Source organism: Oryzias melastigma, linkage group LG20 (genome assembly GCF_002922805.2).
Source record: "Oryzias melastigma strain HK-1 linkage group LG20, ASM292280v2, whole genome shotgun sequence".
Lineage (NCBI taxonomy): Eukaryota > Metazoa > Chordata > Actinopteri > Beloniformes > Adrianichthyidae > Oryzias > Oryzias melastigma.
The window spans coordinates 9,942,721-9,964,370 of NC_050531.1; the positions used below are offsets into that span (position 1 = coordinate 9,942,721).

Genomic DNA, 21,650 nt, shown 5'->3' on the forward strand with positions numbered 1-21,650 from the left:
CAAGAACATGTTAAAAAAAAACTATTTTCATTGGAGTGGGTTTTTCATTTCAGTTGTGTCTATCTAGAGGATATATCTACAAATAATCTGTTACAACTTAATTTGACGTTGTTTTATCAACTTATATTAAAAAAATATGAAGTAAGTTGGCCCAGTTGTTTTAGAATTTTGGACCTGTTACATCACAAACCCAGATCAGATCATTTCCAAACTTTCTATTTGTACATCCTCTCCAAACTTCCTATTACGTTGCATTTGTTGCATAATGTGTTCATCTTGTTTTCAAAGCTTGTTTTTCTCTGTCTTTTATACTGGAGGGAACATGAATTAATGAACATCTTTGAACTTTGAAGACTCCAGGCAAATGAATACGTCTGAAACTCCATGATTTCCCTGTCAAGCTGCGGAAACGGACCATTTGCCATTGCAAAAATTCAGCAATGTATTAAAATTACATTACGTGTTAAAATGAATGTCTTAAATTCAGAAAATATCCAAACATTTTAATCTGTGTACAATAAACTGAGATGCAAATCTACGATATGTGAAGACATAACGACAAAGTCCACTGTTGTTAAAAACAATTTTGCAACAAAATATTTCATATTGTACCAAGCAGACACGTGGAATTGTCACCTTAAATCTAGTTTCAAATAAGGAAACAACACCTGTTAAACTGGATAATTAATCTCTGAAATCAGGATTCTGAACTGCAAAAATGAAACTTGAAGTGTGTCGGCCATATTGACCACACTTGGTGTCGAGTTTTGTGAAGTCTAGCCACATGCCAACCCTCGTGGTAAACAAATCACCCCTCAGATGTTATAAACTAGAGCAAAGAAATGTTGAGAATTTTTTCTTATTCAGGCTGCATGTGGTTATTTTTTACATAAATTTGGACTCTTGAACATAGAAGTTGATGGACAATTGCTCCCTTCTGCAACCAGCCTCTAGTGGTCTTTTAAGGAATTACAACACTTCCTGCTTTGCTTCAGATGTAAGGATGAAATTGGAGGCTTGTTAACACCTTACCTTCAACCATGCATAGACACTATCGGCTCTATGATAAATGCCCCAGTGAAACATATCCATTCCATCAGTGTGCCCATCAGTCTCCTTCAGTATCCAGTCCATCACTCAATTCAGTAAGAATGATAGTTGTTTCCTAAAAAAAAATAGATTGGACAGAATAAAAAAAAGAGAAATGCTCTCTGATGTAATTAATCATTTAAAAAAACACTCCAATGAAAATTGTGTTATTAACATGTTCTTTTTTCTCATGATGAAGGACGTTTATAAAGAAAATTAAGATTGAAATTGTGGGTTGGGGTTGTAAGAGGCTGTAATCTAGCAGGAGAGCACGTAAACAGATGGATGATGGGAAACGGAGGCAGGCTTACTCCGAATCATGCTTTTTTTTTAGACAAAGTACGCAATGGAGACACTGTTTCCTGCTTCCCAAGAAGTGATAACAAGTACAGTCTTTTTACCCACAAAAAAAGCAAAATTACAAATTAGGTACGTCCATAAAATTAACATTTTACTTCATTATTACTTAAAATATGGATTTAAAAGAAAATCACAACTGAATGTCAATAAAATTCAAAAATTAGGTATTGAAAACGTGGTTTTATCCTGAAAAACTTGCACATTTCACAACTTGACCATATTTTTGACATATTGAGCTGACATTAAATTTTGTTGAACATCAGTGGTGAACTGTAATTGACTTTTTACATAAAAAAGAAGAGGGTTTACATTTTTTTCTGTCTGGTTTAGCTAAATATTTATCTTTTTGAATAATGTAAAGACTCCCATCTAGAGCAGCTGTGACTGTCAGCGTCTGCGGTTTGATCTCTGTAGTCCACCTGTTGAAGTGCCCGCGGCTACATAGTGAACTTAAAGTTGAACCTAAAGTGCTCATTGTGTAAAAAAAAAAAAAAAAAAAAAGAGGAGGGGAAAGAGTTTAAGAAATGTTACATGGACGTAGCTAGAATTGAGTGTTTCCTATTTTTTATTCATTTAATATTTTGTAAGTTGTAAACATTGTATTTATTTGCTTTTTATTTAAATTGAAATGTGTCAAATTAATAGAACAACATTGCCCTCTGGCGGTCAAACTCGATACTCTTCATTAAAATTGAACAACACTGCCCTCTAATGGTTAAAACCAAACACTGCATCAAGCTTGACTGCAGCATGACCCGGAAGTAGACTCGTGTTGTTGCCCCACGTGTGTATGCTCGGAATCATGGCTGCGTGCAGCGTGGAGGAGCTGTTGGCGAAAGCCGAACAGGAGGAGGCTGAAAAACTGAAGACCATCTCCGTCCAGAAGGAGCTGGATTTGGACTTTGACGTGGGAAACCTGCTCGCTTGCGACAAAAACCGCATCGAGTCCAGAGACTTCAAGGAGCAAAAGAAGGAGGACTTTCTCCGGGCGCTGGCCCGTGACAACACGCAGCTCCTGATCAACGAAATATGGAAGCTGCCGACCGAGAGGGTCGAGGAAGCGATTGTGGCCAAACTACCGGAACCAGCGACCCGGTTACCCAGAGAGAAGCCGCCTCCGAAGCCCAAACCTCCAACCAAATGGGAGCAGTTCGCCAAACTGAAGGGCATCCAGAAGAAGAAGAAGACCAACATGGTGTGGGATGAAACGGCCAAGGAGTGGAGGCGACGCTGGGGCTACAAGAGAGCCAACGACGACACCAAAGACTGGCTGATCGAGGTCCCGCAGACCTCCGACCCGAACGAGGACCAGTTCGCCAAACGCGTCCACGCCAAGAAGGAGAGAGTGGCCAAGAACGAGTTCAACAGGCTGAAGAACATCGCCAGAGCTCAGAAAATAAAAACCCCCGGTGTGGGTCTGCTCCCCCGAACCAAGCAGTCCAAAGACGAGCTGAGCCGAGCTGTGAGTGTGGCCAAGACCTCCACGGCCTCCGCGGGCAGGTTCCAGGACCGACTACCCAAAGAAAAGCCCCCCAAGAACGCAGGCAAGAGGAGGAAGTTCGAGCCTCTCATCGGGGACTTCTCCAGCGAGAAGCAGAAGCAGCTGGAGCTCCTGAAGGTCATGGACAGCAAGAGGCCCAAGCTGGACATCACCAAGGCCGTGAACAAACAGATGAGAGAGGAGGACAGAGAGGAGGCCGCGTCCAAGAGGAAAGGACGCAAAGGGGGGGCGGCCGGGAGGCCCAAGGGGAAGGGGGGCAAAGGAAAAGGAGGCAGAGCTGGAGGAGGGAAAGCAGGAGGAGGAGGGAAGAGGAGAGGGAAACCTGGGAAACGCTGAGATCCTCCACATCCTGCCGCTAATGAACTCTGAGGACTGATGCCAGCTCCCCCTTTGTAATATTGACAAATATATTTGTAACCTCCAGCAATTCAAGAAATAAAAACTTATACTGGAGCATTGTAGCATTTTTCTCATAAAGGTGGACATACAAAAAATAATGTAATATTAAAACTATTTCTGAGCAAGTCGTGATGAAATCTGAAGCAGAAAACGCTGTTTGAGAAAGACGTTTGCAGACTGATGCATCCGCTTGCAGACTAATGGAGGAAATAAACCTTCGTCAGTTTTTAGAGTTAAAAAGTAAACTAACTTAATCTTTCTTAAAGTTATTCACACAGCTGAACACAGTACACATCACTTTAGTATGTCCTGTACACAGAAAATGCATTTTAATGTCAGTAAATAGAACCACAACACAAGGCGTCTTAATTTTTAACAAGTACGTGTATAGTTTAAAAAATACAATAATAGTTAATCACTTAATGAGCTCTGGATTAATTTTTCTAAGTTAGATTTACAAATTTGTGGCTGAGATGCCCGTAAACAGTAAAACTAACCCACATTACCTGCTACTAGATTTCCTTGTGTAGTTCAAGCTGTCTTTTATTTTGATAGGAAGTCATGTAATCTTCCATCAAACTTATTTCATAGTTTTAAAATAAGCTATTTTCTCTTTGTGTTTATGATTTATTTATGCCAAAAACATCAGTTCCTTTAAATTTATCATAACAGTAACATAAATGTAAATCAGTGTCTTGTTTTTCTAAAGGGTGAAGTAAAAATAAAAATTGTGGGTCCTACTTTGAGTGTTGAATGTTGGAGACCCCTGGTGTAAACGAAGGGATGATGGGAAATCACTGGAGGCTTACCCCCTCCCACAACTCAGTAGTGAGTTTCCTGAAATTAGTCCTAGAAAATGGCATGGGTTGTTTGATTTTTAATTAAAAAAACAAAAAAACAGCATAATCATAATTAAAAAACAATTTTATTAAAAATATAATTAGTTTAAGAAGACTGTCTATTTTTATTTTGAACTTTTCTATATCTGAAAATTGTAATTTAATCTTGAGCATTTTTATTTATCATTTTATTTATGTCCAAGGAGATCAGGTTGTGTTTCAGCTTGTGCTTGTGTTTGTGTATATAGGGGAAATTTAATTTTCAGCAGAATTCCAGTCACCAATTGTCAACAAAGCTACAGTACAGAAAACAGTGCAGTGCAAATTAACAATAAAATGAAAAAAATATAATGCTGTCAGTTCGTTTGAGGAGAGTTATGGAATTTTATTGTCACAGTTTTTGAAGTATCCTTCTCTCCATCAGTGACACTGTTTGGACACTGCTGGCATAAGTCATATATTAATGAAAAAGTCAAATATCTTTTGTCATTTATGACACTTTTTTAAGCTTGGCACAGTGTGGACCTTAATGAATTCTTTCCAACACAACGTCTAAATATGGAACAGATTTCCTGTAGCGTTCAGTAATAAGCTCCTCTCTCTCTGCATCATGTCTGAACAGTGATTTTCTGACTAGCTGGTGGGATCTTTATGCACACATTGAATGATTTCCAATTTTAGAGAAAGTAGCATAATTTCATGTCCTTTTATGGATCATTGGGTTTCTTGTTTTTAAGTCTTTTCCTGAACAAAGTTTCTTCTTTTTTTTTTTTGCTTTAGTTTCTTTTGTCAAGAATGGAGGCATGAATCTAAAGTGATCTCCTGAGATTTATCATTATTTTTTCTTCACAAATCTACTGATGTGTCACATAAAATGAGTTTTTACATCCTTCCTGCTAAGTTCTCACTAATCCTGGGAGGAGTTGGTGGCTTCTTGTGCTCCCATGCAGACCGCTTCCTCTCATGCTTGCGTGACCTCAGAGATGATTGTTTGGTGTAAATGATGGATGCTTTTTAATCTCTGACACAGCCAAGCTTCCATCCCAGAGAGGGGCGGTGGAGGAGCTTCAACCGCCATCTGTTGAGCTCCCCCCACGTCCATCCTTGTCTGCTCGACTGATAAATCGGACACTCAATCCATGTAAATCATTTGACACATTGCTAGATGAGGCTGTTGTGTCACGTTCTGGAAGTTTCGTCAAGAATTGTTAAAAAGAAATTAAAAGTAAATTAATCAATCTAAGAAATAATTGATAAATCTGAGCTCTAAAAAAATAAAAATTTGATGCCCTTTTTCTCATAATAGGGGCTTGTGTTTGTGTGCACACGCTGTCGTCTGGCTGCAGCCTGTGCTGCAGTGGATTAGTCAGCTGCTTCTCTTTAAAGGAAGTGCAGAGAGAGTCTCCTTCAGTGGGTCAGAGTCATCTTCGAGATGCAGCGTATCTACGTGCGCAGCAATGAACACTTTGAGGTTTTCACCACTGTCCTTGCTCCTCAAGGTGAGTGGAATCTAACCTGTAGGGGAAAAAAAAAAAAAAAAAAAAAAACATGCTTTAGGTTATATAAAATGAGAACAGACTGACATATTTGTTGTTCTGCCTGCACTGAAGAATGCGGTTGAAATGATGCTCGTGCATGCATGCAAATGTCTTCTGGGGCTTCTTTTTAACCTTTTTTTGCTGATTCATGATCACTGTGTTTGGTTAACAGGCAGGTATCGATACAGGGTGGAAGCTGAAAAGGCAAGCTTATGTTTTTGTTTTTCTCACCTTGAATAGTCATCATGTGTTCGGATTAATCAGACTGTAAATATATAACAAAAAGTGAGGAACATCAATGTGGAATCAGTCACCTTTTCTGCCTTTTTATTAATAATAATTCAATGTATTTGATGATAAATGTGGATTGTGTTCAACAAGTCCCAAATTCAGCGTTTCTATTTACCTACAGTTATTCTCACCTTAAAATGCAATTTTCTCCATTCACACAGCCCTTTATGTAAATGTGATCTTTAAACCTAATTAGAAGTTTAATTATTACAATCCAGAGTAATAAAAAGTTTATTTAAATTAAATAAAAATAAAGAACTTCCTTCCTCTCTTTATAAATTAAGTAGATTTTTTTTTTAAATAATGCAGTTCCATCTCTGTCCTGTAGATGGTAGTGGTGCACAGATACAGGCCTCATTGGCCAGATGAGCTGGAGTTGTTTCCAGGTGACGTCATCCTGGTGCAGTCCAAACATGAGGAGAGGTGGTTCGGGCGGCTGCAGGACGGACGGCATGGGTACTTCCCAGCCTCGTGCGTGATGGAGCTGAGCCAGGTGGGGGCCTAACCAACCTGCATGTCCGCAGTGACTGCTGCTAGACTGGATTTGGTCTAGTTTTTAGTGTCAAGTGTCACTAGTTACACCAGATTTCTATGCACAATCCTTCTCTATTTCTGTTTCCTCATGAGAAGATTTTCTGACATTATTGGGATGATGATACTTCCACCACCATGTTTCACACAAAAGATGAAGTCTTTAAGTTGGAATGCAAATTTTTCAGTGAGTTTAGGTCTGTTGATCTTTGGTTTGTTAGAAAAGACTGATTAAATACTCTTAAAGAAAGAACGAGATTTACATTCAGTATGAAGAGTTTCCCTGGAGCCCTAATCTCATTCAGATAGTTATGTAACCCTGTCCAAGAACGATCCTTCTAACTTTATTTTTAAATAAAAAATGTCATTTTCAGACAATAAACATTTTAAAGGTAATCTAAAAATAAAGTATTTGTGCAGAAAATATCCAAGGGTCTGCTAACTTTTTAGTTGTTATCGGCAGTATATGAAATATGATTTACTGTACTTTGCACACTGAGAAAAACCTAAAAATTTGTCAAAAATTCCAAAAATTTAGAAATTTTCTTTATATAAACAAAACATCTACCAATTTGGGGAGAAATATTGTCTTACCAAGAATTCTAACTTTAAGAAAAACTTTTCTTGTCACTGATTGTGTCACTAAGACTTATGAAAAGACATAAAATAGATATTTTTATTCAAATACTGTTTTTGCAGTGCAAAAAATAACAGTTTTTAGTGAGTATCACACACTTTTAGGTATATATATATATATATATATATATATATATATATATATATATATATCTTTTGACATTGCTGCCTCTTCATTACATTATCTGCATGTCTTACCAAGACTTAGTTTATCTTTTAGAAATCGTTGTTATTTAAAAAAAAATGTTTTTCCTTTTAAAAATTAAAATGTTGACAAAAAGCATTAATATAAAAGGGATTTTTAATGAAAATTTCCAAACATGTTTTCAAATATTTTCCTTATAAAAATCAGAATATGATAAAAATATTTTTCATGTTGCCCTTGTATGTTTTGATTTTTTTTTTTAATGTTTCTCTCTGTCCATTAATTTGATTATTTTGTTTGTTTGCTCAACTTTACTTTGACTTAAAATTGGTTTAAGCTTTCTCAATTTAATAATAAAACACTTTTGCATAAAAAAGTGTGATTTAAAACCTTAAAAATAAAATAGTGCACAAAATTGGACATGAAATGAGAAATCTTTAAATTAATAGGAGAGTTTCTTGTAACTAGAAATATAATTTAGTTTTTCCAAGACATTTTAACCCCTCATGTCTGCATTTTCAGGCTCACCTCCTGCCGAAAGTCGTTCAGAGGAGTTTATCTCTGAGGATTACAGCCAGGGACAGTGAACGCAGCAGATATGGAAAGTAGGTGCAAAAACAATCATATCGACAATTGCACACGCCGTCCCTCCCCCTTTGTGGACACACGCTCAGCATCCGGCAGATGTTCCCCACATCCCCCACATCTCCAAATCCATCTCACTGCTCTCCACTCAGCAGCCCTGAACAGGTGGCCCCCTCTCGTCCCTCATTAGATGACAAAGCACGATGATTACCAAACACACAATTTTGAGAGAAAAAAAATGTATTTATTTATATGTTGTTAACTTCATAATTGCCCAAAAGTGAAATAATTTCTTTTATTTATCTACCACTGGATTTTCTCTCAAACACCCTCAGTCCGACTCCGTCTTTTCTGTTCGCAGTGGAATTCAGGTCATAAGGAATAAACAGGCCCTTTGTGTTTGTTATTTCCTCTTTGTCCCCCAGTGGACACATTCTGCAGGCGCTCAGGAGGGGGAACAGAGGAGGAGGAGGAGCACAGGGAGGCCTGGATGGGGGCCAGGTTGAGAGCAGGGACCCTTTCCCGGTACAGAGGCCGCAGCCACCCCAGCCTGCGGCCCCCCAGATACGCAGATCTCCAAGTTTGCTGCACAGGATCTTATCCAAGTACCGGAAAAAGAGCGAATGCCGGGGAGCCACCAATGGGGCCTTCGAGAGCGACTAACGAGCCTTTGTCCTGGTTTTCTCAGAGAAGTTTGGTCCACAGATGAGCTTCTGATTCATGCAAATTATGTCCTGACTCTCCTGATTGTCCCCCAAAGGCTTTTGACTTTACTGTGCTTTTAGTGACAGCCGACCTGCTGAATGTACTCTGGCAAGTAAAAAAGTTTTAGTGAAGAAAATATAAGCTAAAAACTAAAGAAGGGTGTGCAAAGTGTCTATTTTTTGCAATATTTTTTCAGTGTGCCATTAAAACTCAAATGCTAATGCAAAATATATCTGCAAGTAATGCAGAAAGTGGAAAAAATATTGCATTTTGATGTGTGATATGCCAATGTATATGCATAAAAGTGACATACCTCTCCTGGATAATGTCGTTTTCTTCTTACAGCTTGTGCCTGAAACGTTCTCTGAAGGATTTCTGGTTGGGAAATTCTCAGGAAAGCAACAGCAGTTGGGCGAGTTGTGGCATGAGAAGCCGCATGCTTTCTCCTCACCAGCATTCCCCTGAGACTCTTCTCTATAGAGAAGTTACCTCTTTCTCCTGTCAAAATCTTGACCTTGACTTCCACAGAGAAACTTTCCTCCCGCCCGGGCCTCCCCTGTTTGATACTCGAGAAATCTTTTGTTGTGAAGGCTGCAGGAGGCTGCCACTCTGGGGGCTGAAGTTTAAGAGGTGCTCAGGAGAGAATATTGCTCCAAATTTGATGTATAAGGAGCAACAGCAACTACTGCTCAGACGTGTTTTTGTTAATCAATATTCAAGTCCCACTCCGATCATGTTTTAACTCTATATAACTATAACCATTTGTATCATATTTGAAACACATAATTCTGAGACCTCAATCTCCTTAACATTAAGAAAACGTTCCTTAAATCCTATTTATTTTATACAGTTGGCGTCTTCTGTCTTGCAGTACATTATCATTCCACTAGGGGCAATAGAGGGGCTTGTCCTGCTCAGTTCAAAATGGCTGCCTCCATGACATTTCAAAAACACTTTGGGTGGGGAAATGTTTAGCTAATTTCTGACACTTTAGGTTGAGATCAGCTCATATTATATTGACTTTTATAATTGACTTCTTGCTGTATTGTAAAAATCAATTTTTTTGATAATTAGTTATTTATAATACAGTTTCACCATGTTAAAAATGAATGGATCAAATTTGAGGCAATGGCCAAACAAGGTCTTTTTTTTCCTGAACAATATTTTTTGTCAAGTCACACACTGTATCATGATTGATATTTAAATATATTTTTTAAAATAAATTGCCTGTTAATTCTTTGATGTAGTGGGAATAACAGAAACCGTTTCCATCGATCTTTTAATTATGATTATGCTGTTTTTTTTTATTTTTATTTTTTTTAGCAAAATCAAAAAAGCCGTATTGTTTCCTATAGCTTCTCATTAAAAAAAATCACCTCGGAGTTATGGGTGGAACTATTGGCATGGGGTGAGCCTGCATCCACTTCCCAGCATTCATGTGTTTACACGTTAACTCATAACCCTAACCTAAAATTACTGGAGCAATCAAAAATGGCAAGCATCATTGGAGCCACAATTTTAACAAATCTGCCATTTGTCAAGGGTTCGATTCCCTGGGGTGGATTGTGCGTTGAGTTCCAGTGCTGATCCCAAAGCAAGACACTTCATGCTACTGCCTAGCTATGAGCCTGTGCTGGTCCCAAATCCGGATAGGTGAACAAAAGGTTTCTGTTTAATAATTCTTAGGAAGTTGTGGGTCTATTGATGGGGAATAAGTCCCTCCTCTTGCCCTTCACAACCCCAACCTAGCATTACCAGAACAACAAAAATCACAAGTAATACTGGAGCACTCCAGCTGTACAGTTTTGGGCCAGACACGATCTCAGATGGGGAAACCAAGACGTTCATGGATCTATTTGTCTGCAGGTTGATGTATTGGACTAGAGCAGAGCAGGGAGCTTTTCACAGCTTTTTCCACTGGCAGGTTTTGGAATCACAGAAATTTGAGTAATAAAAAAAAACTGAATTTAAATTAAATCTAAATTTCCTCAGTATGTGTCCTCCATCATTTCAAAAATGCCACAGGAACATGTTAAAAATGCCCAATTTACCATTTTCTTTGGAGTGGGTCTTTAACAAAAATGAAAGAAAAAAAAATAAATTTTGAGGAAATTTAAAGATTTTTGTCTCCATAAATGCTGATTGCATACAGTCCTTCTCAAACTTAAACATTTGAAATCCAAAAGGATGCCTGCTGGCCTTCCTCTAAAGGAGAGCAGTGGAAACAGTGACCTATTTAAGGCGGAAAGGCCAGGATCCACACACACATTTTTTCATGGCTATGAAGTCTCCCGCCTAAAAAGCTCCTGTTCCTGCTGCGCTGTGTTGGGCATCTTCCTCAAGGGGGGGTTGGGGCAGGAGAGAGGGGACCAAAGGGGGGGTAACAGGGTGCCTGCCAGATGACTGCACCATCAGCCCTAAAAATGGGCTGCCATCTGCTGTCTAGCACACACAAAAGCAAACAGTGTGTGTGCGCTTACACTTGGAGGTGGAAGAGTCTGCAGGATGGTTCACGTCTTCACTGTTCGTCGCTCAGTCTTTACAGATTTTATGTGTCATGCAAATGTTTCCAATGTTTAACCAATGCAACACTTAAAAACTGTATATTTGTGCAAGGATTCTTTGATAAGCATTCTTTGTTTTAATTGCCAAAGACGTATAAGGTCGAAGGGCTGCAGCCGATCACCGTGAAGACTCCTAATGTCTTGGTCAGCCAAGAACAAAGGAACCTGTTGAGGACAGATTGATTAAGTGGACGTGGCGTGCTTGCGCCGCCTGTGTTTACGTGTACATTGTTTGCGTGCACACGCCCAGATGCTTCTCCAGCATAAGGCAGGTCCTCGTGTTCTTGGCCTCCTTCTCTCTCTTTTTTTTTTCCTTTTTGGGGGGTGGGGGGCAGCTGGGTGTATGGGTCTGTAAAATCAACAGCCTTCAGGGACAAAAGAACCCGGGGGCATTAAGTCACGCCTGAGTGGGCCCCTTTAGGGCCAGCAGCTGACCCTGTGGAGAGACCCCTTGTTATGTTGGAGGGGGCTCGTGTCCCTAGACCTCCACTTGACAACGTGCCAAACAAATATATGAAGATATGAAAGAATGCCCCCCACCCCTTAAATGGTCAAATCTATTTGAAGCAAATACAGATAGCTCTTATTGTAATTTTACCCTTGGTGGACTGTTGCTGTGTATTCTGGGGGAATGTGAGAGGGGTAAAAAAAAAATTGACTGTATATGAGAATTGGACTGAGTGACCCCCTTATCGCCGACATTCCACACAGGAAGTACCTGCTGGCTCCAATAACTTACAGATGAGCAGAAGAAGATGGATGGATGGAAGTTATCCAAGTCATAAACTGAGGAATCAGAGCTCTCTTTCAAGTTGTAAGGGTCTGGACTTTCAACGAGCTCACTGGTGATTGGTTACCATGGCAACGTGGACTTAGACCAATCACTGTTTGGCTCCAACATGCAAAAATTGACTTAATTTTGTTGTAGATGGAAGTTCAGTAAATCACACTCACCCTGTGCTGTACTCGTATACCAGCAGTCTGTAATCTGTGGCTCTTTGACAACCTCTTTGTGACCCAATAGTTCAATAAATGTTTTTCATTTTATAAAGTAATATAGGCGCGACAAGCAAAACTAAGGAAACAAGTCAAACGTTTTTCAAATCATTCAAAAACGGTTTAATCACAGTACATATTATTCCACGATGGTCCTGACTACATTACCCATAATGCTCCAACAATCAATTTACCAAAGTCAAAAAATCTGACAGATCTCTGAGCTCCGTGAACCACAATTCATACCAAAGGTGCGCTGGATTATAAAGTGGATTTTTGAATTGTGAAAAAGATTCAAGGATTTTAAGTGCAGTTTATAGTCCTAATAATATAGTCAGGGTCACATAACTCTGATTTTACTTTAGTTGCAAAATTTCTGACTGAGATGTATCAACAACAATAAAAAATCAACTTTTTTTAATTAACCACTGTTACCTTTGATGACATTTGTGACATTGAGGGATCTCTTTTATTTTTGAAAGTCATGTGAACCTGCTTAAAAAGTTACAAAGCTATTTCACATTTTTTTTAAATATATAAAAAACAAATTTCCTTTTCATGTTAATGTTTTATTTATGCCTTTAAAAAATTATATTTATTTTAATAGTAAGAAAAATAAAAATTTGGATAAAAAGCAGGACTTTTTGGCTTCTCCGACTTGATTGGTGACCCAAATAGTAGAAGACTCCTGTCATATACAGTCAATGGGGCAAAAGGAATTTCGGTCATGTGGATGGAAACATTACAGAACCATGAAAAGACGCAAAAGGTGTCATGCAATAGATTTTTTTATTTTCAAAATTAAGTCGATGGTTACAAAGACAGCTGGCAGGATTGCTATGGTACCTCAGTTATGACATCAAATTAAATAAGTGTTACATCTGTAGTTCATCATCCAGTATCGTTATACATGACTACAGTAGTGTTTGCAACTATATCCTGTATATGGTACTTAATTCCTTTAAATCCTATGGTTTTGTTACATAGTCCTGGACTTTATAGATGGAATATACACACAAGTATATACAGGTTACACACCCAGATCCCCCAAATTCAACCTAAATCTGCCTGTACCAAATACTCCTGATCTTTCGACTTGATGTCCTTTACGAGATTCCCTTCTTTTCCTCACTCCACGGCTTAATCCAGGATAATCCAGACTACACTAATGCAGCTATAGTGCAGATTATGGAAAGTTTGCTTCAAGAACAGTGTCATAAACACAGAAGACAGTGCAATCCACCTCCTGTTGAGGCCTCATTCTGGAGAGAGCAGAGAGGAGGACTTAGAGGAGGTTCAGCAGGAAACACGGGAGAGCCTGGCTGCTGTGATAACGCTGTTCTTACACAGCCAGTCCTCTTTAGAGCTTATTGCAAAGTTTTTTTTATGTAGTGTATTCAAAATACACACGTTTTGCAAAAAAAGAACACACTAAAACAAGTATAATACAAATAAAGCAGCACAACACTCATGTTAGGAAAACATTCTCCTAAAACACACACAAGAGCTACATTGTGATAAAAAAATGAGTAAAAAAAGTGCAATTTGTCTATGATTAGAGGTTGAAGATGGAATTTTGCTACCTAAAAGCAAGGAAAGCATTTCAATTAAAGGGGATAAAAATCCTATCTATATGTTACAAGAAAATGATTATTTTGCTAAATCTTGCCTGATAAGCAAGAGAAACTCTTATGAAATGACTGACAGTGCATGTTTTTTTGTTTTTTGACTCGGAGAAAAGAGCCCAATCCTGATTCTGAAAGAGGAAAAATAATAAAAATCTTCAATAATTTCTCTTAAATGTTTTAAGAAATAAATAAATTAGTAGATATTAAATAAATAAAACCTAAACCCTTCACTCATAACTAAAATCCTTCGGAACCAAACACCCATAAAAGGAAACAACTCTTGAAACATCTGATCAAAGTAAAGGTGGTCGTTCAATGTTATTCCTTCAGAAAAGTGAGTTTTTAAGCCAATTTAGGCCAAAAGTATCTCTCAGTGTCCAATTTATATTAATATCTAAGCTTTAGAATTGTCAAGACAAATAAATAAGATACAAACATTAAGGTACCCTTCAACTGGTTGAGGTTCTGTCACTTGAGATACATTCAACCGATGAAAACTGAACTCAGAGATGCGCTGCAGCTGAGAAGTGCATCACAGAGCGCCTTCAATGAAACCTTCAAATCACCTTAAATTAATAAAAAAAAGAATTTTTAGTTAAAAAAGCAACAAAAGATTTGCTGTTGTCTAAATAAAAACCACAACATTTGAATTCTTTAATTATCTATTTTGATTTGTCGAAAATCTAAGAAGTGTCTTTAAATTATAAAAAGTTTGCTGCATCTGTGTAGTTTTTGCCCTCTGTTCACCAAGTTTACTTGCATTAAAAAATATGTTGTGTCATTTAAACAGTAGAGAATCCACTAGTAGGAATTTAGCTTGTCCACTACTGGAGCAGTTTGAATGTAGTGACTGGATCCACTAAAGGAGAGTCTTAAAAACAAAAAGAAGCACGTGAGCACCTCTGAGCGGGGCTTTAGGGTAGAAATATGCAGGGAAGCAGTCATAGCAGCGTTGCTTCTTGCAGGATTTCCGCGGTGAAGAGTTCTTGCGTGCTGGATTGTCTCTTACAGGACTGGAAGTTTTCGTTGTCGGACTTCTGTGCTTTAGAGTACGATGGCCCTCGAGGTAGAGCCGGACAAGGGAGTCAGGTACTGACGAGCCTGTTCGGTCATGATCAGCTGGTCCTCCGTTTTCCCATAAATCACGGCTTCCCACTCGCTCACCTGCAGAGAAAAAGGTCCAGAAGTTACAGAAACTGTAGATTTATTGAACAGCTGGTGAGTTTAACATTAGTTTATCTTCATACCGGCGCCGTTTTTGTCGTCTTTAGAGAAGAGGGGAGCTTTTTTTGCTCCAAGCTTGTTAGATGTTGGGGAGGAAGATGAACCCCTAAGGAGGACTCGTCTGTCTCAGAGGTCAAAGAGTGGCTCTCCTCCTCCTGCTCAGTGATGGAGGTGACCAGTGAAGAGCTCGTCAGTAAACTTTCCTCTGCCAGCTGCAACACAACATTAAGATCCAATTAAAATCAGCATTACCAGAACTATTTAGGATCATTAAATCAATAAATATGCTATTACAATAGTTCCAAAAAATGCATAATTTTGTACTCTTTTTATACACTTAATTCTAAAATACAATAAAAACATTCATTTTCATCAAGATTGCATGTAGATTTATAAACTCCTCCCCCTCTATTATCCTAACGCCTAACAAATAATTCAAATTGGATGTAGTTTCTTGAAAACTTTTATTTAAAAAAAGTTAAATGGATGCAAATGCATAAAACATCTATCCAGGTTGCCATGGTGACCCACCTGTGCATTGTTGAGCTGTTCCTGGAACAGTCGGACATCAAAGCTGTCTTTGTCCCAGGCGTCGAGCACAAGAGATTTACGCACTTTTCTTGCAGGGCCGTCCATCTAAATGCAGAAGTCCATGATTAGTTGATTAAAATTTCTTAGGTTTGCATTATTTGAAGAAAAAAAAATGAACTTAAATATACTACTTCTACAGTCTTCTAATTTTAGAAAGCCCTCCAATTTAGCACTTATTTGGCTCCAAGTAGCCAGATTAGGAAGGAAATTCATTATATTTTCTATTTCAAATAAAATTGGATTTTTTAAAGATTTCTCATCTTTTATTCAAACTTTTTATTGGTTTATTCTTGTATAAAAAAGTTTAATATAGCTATTTTCTAAACAGTTTTAGTAGGTTAAAGTGCTGCATACGTGATGCTTCCATGCTCTGAGTTCTGGCTGGAAATCTGCTCTGATGAAGATGTCTGTTCCCGTCTCCTGCTTTAGCACCTCTCGAATGTCTTCTTCTAGAAAGGCCAGAGGCTGAGGCTGAAAACACAGAAGCTTAAGTTAATGCACAAAAAACAATTATATATATATATATATATATATATATATATATATATATATATAATAAATATAAATAAAAGGCCATCCTCACCTCAACTTTCAGCGGTCCGTGCATTTTCTCCTGGGCTGCCAAAGCCTTTTTGAAGGGCGTTGGTGTCCTTGGGGTTGAAACTGGGGCATTTTTATGAAGTTTGGGTGTCCTAGAGCTTCACAGTTGACATGGACATTTCAATAAATCAGTTCAAACTATTTAGTTACATGATTAAGTAAAATTGTATGTTTTTTTTTGTTTACCCATGATTCTCTTTCTGGTTCTTGTGTGAGGTTTCTTTAAGGATGGGAGTGTTGAGAAGGCCTCTCTGACCGCACACTGGAGTCGAGGTGAGGGCGGGGTCTTCCAGATTCAGATGGTCAGATATGTTGCAGAACTGAGAGGAAGGAAATGTGGCACAATACACATGAAAAACAATGACGTTTATTAGTTATTGCATAAGTAACAAAAACAAGTGATTTACTCTTGATGGGGTGAAGGGTAGAGACTTTGTTGGTGTTTTCTTGGGGGAGTTTGTGATGTTTTCCAAGAAGGAGCAAATTCTGTCACTCAGAATTTCCCCCTTCTCTCTTCTCCTCTTCCCTGCGGATGGCTGGGAGGGTTTGGATGTGTTGGGGGGTGTCAGGGAGGAGACACCTCCCAAATCAAGAGCTCCACAGTTCCTGTCGTGGCCTGAGACGGCATCGAGTGTAAACTCCAATGGATTGTAAACAGTCCGTTCTTGCAAGACAGTGCTGTAGCTTGGCTGACTGTGCCTGGGGGGTGTCGCCGCCTCCGGCATGTCAAAGCCAGCCACGCTGCTCCACGTGACAGCGTCCTGCAAAGCAAAACACAGCTACTATAGATCTTTCATAAATATACGCAGACGGTGTTGGTTTTAGTCTGCAACTCACCGTGTCGATTAGCTCCATGGTTTCTGCAAACTCTGGGAAGGTTTGGAGGTTGGAGAGCACAGCGCTGGCCTCAGCAGCCAGGAACTTGCTTGGGGAGACGGGAAGATGTGCCGGAGGGCCTGGTGGAATTTCAGGGCCCCTCCAGGGTGCTTTTTCACCTTGCTCTTCCAGGCTGCTGTTACTAGATGCCAAAGTGTCCTCTGGTAAACTGCCTGACCAGGCTGGGTATGACTCCTGAGGACAGGAGAAACGAGAACCATCCATGTTTGGTTGTGAAAGCAAAAATAAATCTACCTTACTATTGTCAACTTTTGGTTGATACTACATAAACATGTCATGGAAAATCACGAGCTGCAAACTCATGGTGTATTTGCAATGAATGAAGTGGAAAAGGAATCAGTGGGGTCAGAATAAAAAACAAACAAACAAACAAACAAACAAACAGAATAAGGAGTTAAAGCTAAGCTGCTTGCAGACAGAGTATGGTGTGAAGATGAGGAGCAGAACAAGGAATGGGAGCAGCTTCTCATCAAACCATTTTATCTGCAGGAAGGAGTGCAGCTTCAGCCCATTCTGGGTAAGCAGTGAAATGGGGAAAGGAGTTACTATAGCAACACTACAGCAAATCAGGCTACAGGTTCTCACACATGGGTACCACTCTTGTTTTGAAGTGCATACACTGCAAAAAGTCCATTTTTATTTTTATTTTTCATCTGAAATATGAAATATATTTAAACAAATAGAAAAAGCACAACTATTTTTAATATTTAATATCTATGTCAGATTTCAAATGCCTCTTTACAGTGTATGCAAGCTACAAACACGCAGACTAAGCTGACTAATGATGCTAACACACATCTGAAGTGTGTTCTTACACATAAACCTCTGCACTGCACTTGTCGATGAACTTCACTCTCTGCTGACATAAGCAGGAGCTCAAGCTCCTTTATTCTCTGTTCCCTGTGAGGATCATCAAGGCAGGACTGGAATACACAAACGTCAGGAAAGAGAGGTTGAGGGGAAAAAGAAGAGAGGCACAATTATGGTAGTTAAACAAAATTATAATCAGAAAAAACACACAAAGACACAACACACAATTGACACTTATTATATTATTTGTTAGCTGAACATAACGGGACAGTCAAGTATTTCATTTGCTTGATTTGTCCAGAGTTAGAAATCACAAGTACAACTGCAGAGAGAAAGTGTAGATCATAAAGCGTTCTGTTCAAGCGTAAAAAGGCGAAGGAATAGAGACTCACTGATGGGAAGGCAGGATTTTCAGGAACTGTCTGTTCACTCTGAGGATTAAACGGATAGTCTGCAACCTGCAAAAAGGAGAATTGAAAAGGTAACGACAGAACGGAAAACCAGATTCCAGAAAAATGTCAAAAAGATTTGTCGACCTGGTTGGATCCTGCAGGAGCCACAGGACTGCGGTTGGGTTTTGGGGTGGATTGAGGACACTGCCGGTTTAGGCGCCTCTTTACAGAAGAAGTCTTGCAGCCATCTTGGAGGTAACCCTCGTGCTCCACCTTTCTTCTCATGGTAGAATTCCAGTGATTCTTGATAGAGTTATCTGTTCTGTAGACAAAAAGATGTATTTTAGTTTAGGCAAACTGCTTTCTTTGAAACAAAAGCACAACAGCGATTTCAGATTACCGTCCAGGCAGAAGCTTGGAGATCTCCGCCCAGCGGTTGCCGAGGCGTTTGTGAGCTTCGTAGATGATCCGGTCCTCCTCCTGCGTCCACGAAGACTTCTTCACTTCGGGGTTTAGGTGGTTGTGCCATCGCTCACGGCACTGTTTCCCAATCCTTCCCTGGAGGTGCTTTGCGATCACGGACCAGCGCTTAGGGCCATATTTGCGCACCAAGTCAATTACCTGAACAAACCAAATTAAATGCAACTTAAGGCTAATTGAGATTTTTTTTTCTTGGAAAATAAAGATCATGTGATCATTAAAGGATAAAAGAAAGCAGCAGATCTTATTGAAATATTTATCTCAGAGCAGAAAAATGTTGTAAAGTCATAGTTGGCAGACCGTAATACTATTTATAAAGCATAATGTCATAGATATGAGGCATGATGCCGCTCTATTGAAATAAAGTTGAAGTGTAATGCTCATGCAAATACAAAATAATTATTTCAAATTATAAACACTACACTAATAAAGTTTGTACATGTGCAAAGCCATGTTAGTCTGAGGATAAGCGTTAACATGAGTTTCCTTCTGTACTCTCCCTGGAGTTTTCCTCTTTCCCCCTATCATTTTTCTCCTCCGTCATCTGTCCAAAAGAGACACTCCCAGCTCTTCTTACCTTTTGATCTTCCTCTTTTGTCCAGGGTCCTTTCACCAGCTCGGGGTTGAGCACCTTCTGCCAGCGGTGCTGACACTGGCCATCTGTCCGCCCCTGAGTCACAAAGTGCAACACCTCATTACACCGCAGAACCGACAACAACCGCTCCTGACAGAACCGTAACCATGACAGGTCGATACTTACAGGGAAAAAAGTAGCTACTAGTTTCCAGGATTCAGTTCCGTGTTGCTCTACGAGTTTTTTCAGTTTTTCATCCTTTAATTAAGAGTTTAAAAAAAAGACAGATGATCCAACACTTCCATTTTTGCAGTGTTTTTTCATCTTCCAGATGCATAATACAAACGTGACGCCGTTTTTTTGTTTGTTTGTTTCTGATGTAATGTGAAACTACAATACATACCTCGTCCCGTGACCACTTTATTTTGCACAGTCTTTTTTTATCTTTGCTTTTTTCTTTACTCTCTGGATCTGTGGATACCAGCTCTTCTTCCTCATCAGTACTAAAAACAAAGATAAAAGAACTATAATCAAGTGAAATGTTAGTTATTCTCTGTTCTACTTTTCCCTCCTAACCCATTGCATCTCAACAAATAAATTTAAATTTGAATTCTGACAGTAGCAACTGTAGCTCAAAGAAAATTGACCAGAAAAGCAAAAATAAGCAAGAAAAAAAATTGTATTTTTGCTTCCATTTACTCTGTGCGGTTTTCCAGCTTTGACAAAGTTAAGTTAAAACCTGGCAGCAAGAAAAATAACTATTAGAGGCCAGAAAACACAGAAAGGTGTCAGAGTTTCCAACAAGAGCTCAGATCTGTTTTTCCTTCAAATAAAATTATGTGGGAAATATCACAGACCAAACATTTTTGTTGTTCTCCTGTTATAATGTCTCCATGGGTTAAATTGTGTCTCGACAAAGAAAACAGTTTTTTCTTTCACAAAAAAAAAAAAAAAAAAATCATGGTTGATGTTGACTGAAACAGAAAAAACGTGTTCCAAAGAGCCGAAACGTGGTCCAGTTCTGTGACATGCAAGACAGACCCAAATACACTAAGCAGCTCTTTCCCTCCTTTTTTGTGTCAGAAAAATCCATGGAAGTGTTTTCTTTACTGTGGAAACTTGTCATTAAACTTAAGTCTGGCCAAACTTCCTCACTGGGGCAACTGTGTAAAAACAGAGGGGAGGGGTGTAAGGTGACAAGCGGAAAGGGGCAATCTCACATCAACAGACTCTTTCAGAGGTGTGTGTGTGTGTGTGTGTGTGAGAGAGTGAAATGTGTGTCTGTGTTTAGGTGTGGTGATGTGGCTGCAAAAGCCAACACACGTCATCCTTTCATTGAATTCAAATGAAACCTTGACTACCAACATGGTGTTTACTGCTATTAATTTTGCATTGTATATATATAAATGCATTTAAAATTATAACCTTAATGCTGCACGTAAAGGTCAAAACAATAATTATTTGCAACCACTATGCCTTTCTGTGATATTAAATTGAAGAAAAACAACAAATAAATACATAAATGTTTTGGTATAAACTTTCAAATTGTTCAGAAAGGCGAATTTTGATAAATATTTCTATCATAAAACATGCCGCCATTTATAGATATTGTGTTATTACCTTTATTAGGCCTTATTATCGTTTATTTATATAGTAACAAACACAAAAACGTTTTAAAATGTCGTTTATTTGTAATTTCTATGAGGCAGAGTAAACATATTTAATGTCCACGAGCTTCTACATGATATTTGACTATTATTTTCACTTACCTGCGTGATTTCACCGTGTCCATAACAGCCGACGGCAGAACCGAAAGTTCTCGAAGACAGACCTGTGTTTGGCAGCTCTCTAGAATAGCGCATGAACAGGTGTCTCTCCATAAAACTGCTTGTTGGTCATTAGCGACGTCCTCTAAAAAAGCGGCGACATGGTGTTCGGCTAACCAGCTAGCTAACTTCACGCACAATTCACAACATTACACTCTGTAACAGCAGTTTTCCCCGCGGATACCATCTCTTTGAATAAAACGCTCACAAACGGTCGCTCGTTTTATCCGTGTCCCTTACAAATGAGGTCTAAAAAAACAATAATGTCCCGACCAACGTTAAACTCTTAAAGATACTGTCGCTGCTACTGCACCTTCCCCTCATAATGTTGAGCTTCTGTACGTCTGCATGGCGTTATAGATATTTTTTTGTCCATCCCGCCGATTCTGGCGCTAAGCGTTCTGCGCAGGCGGCTTCGCTCCTGATTGGACAGAATTAGGGTTGTGTAA

The 21,650-nt window shown here is 39.0% G+C and overlaps 3 protein-coding genes across 4 annotated transcripts; 2 read left to right on the top strand and 1 right to left on the bottom strand.

Annotated features, from left to right (window-relative positions):
* Positions 1 to 1,720: 1,720 nt before the first annotated feature.
* rrs1 (ribosome biogenesis regulator 1 homolog) lies at positions 1,721 to 3,403 on the top strand. The gene has a single exon (XM_024279935.2). The coding sequence runs from the start codon at positions 2,240 to 2,242 to the stop codon at positions 3,284 to 3,286; it is 1,047 nt and encodes a 348-aa protein (XP_024135703.1). The 5' UTR covers positions 1,721 to 2,239; the 3' UTR covers positions 3,287 to 3,403.
* Positions 3,404 to 4,622: 1,219 nt separating this feature from the next.
* On the top strand, positions 4,623 to 8,945 carry LOC112151194 (vexin). Its single transcript, XM_024279936.2, has 5 exons — positions 4,623 to 5,687; positions 5,899 to 5,930; positions 6,346 to 6,510; positions 7,852 to 7,934; positions 8,340 to 8,945. Exons 1-5 carry the CDS (start codon positions 5,621 to 5,623, stop codon positions 8,575 to 8,577), a joined length of 585 nt encoding a protein of 194 aa, XP_024135704.1. The 5' UTR covers positions 4,623 to 5,620; the 3' UTR covers positions 8,578 to 8,945.
* A 4,004-nt stretch (positions 8,946 to 12,949) lies between these two features.
* On the bottom strand, positions 12,950 to 21,650 carry mybl1 (v-myb avian myeloblastosis viral oncogene homolog-like 1). Of its 2 annotated transcripts, XM_024279932.1 has the most exons (16): positions 21,145 to 21,650; positions 19,779 to 19,878; positions 19,562 to 19,633; positions 19,379 to 19,471; positions 18,722 to 18,942; positions 18,466 to 18,643; positions 18,322 to 18,387; positions 17,935 to 18,042; positions 17,060 to 17,293; positions 16,630 to 16,983; positions 16,409 to 16,542; positions 16,206 to 16,320; positions 15,977 to 16,093; positions 15,563 to 15,667; positions 15,055 to 15,243; positions 12,950 to 14,971 (listed from the first exon to the last, which is right to left on the bottom strand). In XM_024279932.1, exons 1-16 carry the CDS (start codon positions 21,165 to 21,167, stop codon positions 14,852 to 14,854), a joined length of 2,229 nt encoding a protein of 742 aa, XP_024135700.1. In that variant the 5' UTR covers positions 21,168 to 21,650; the 3' UTR covers positions 12,950 to 14,851. The 2 variants fall into 2 exon arrangements, with proteins under 2 accessions (XP_024135700.1, XP_024135701.1); XM_024279933.1 differs by lacking the exon at positions 17,935 to 18,042.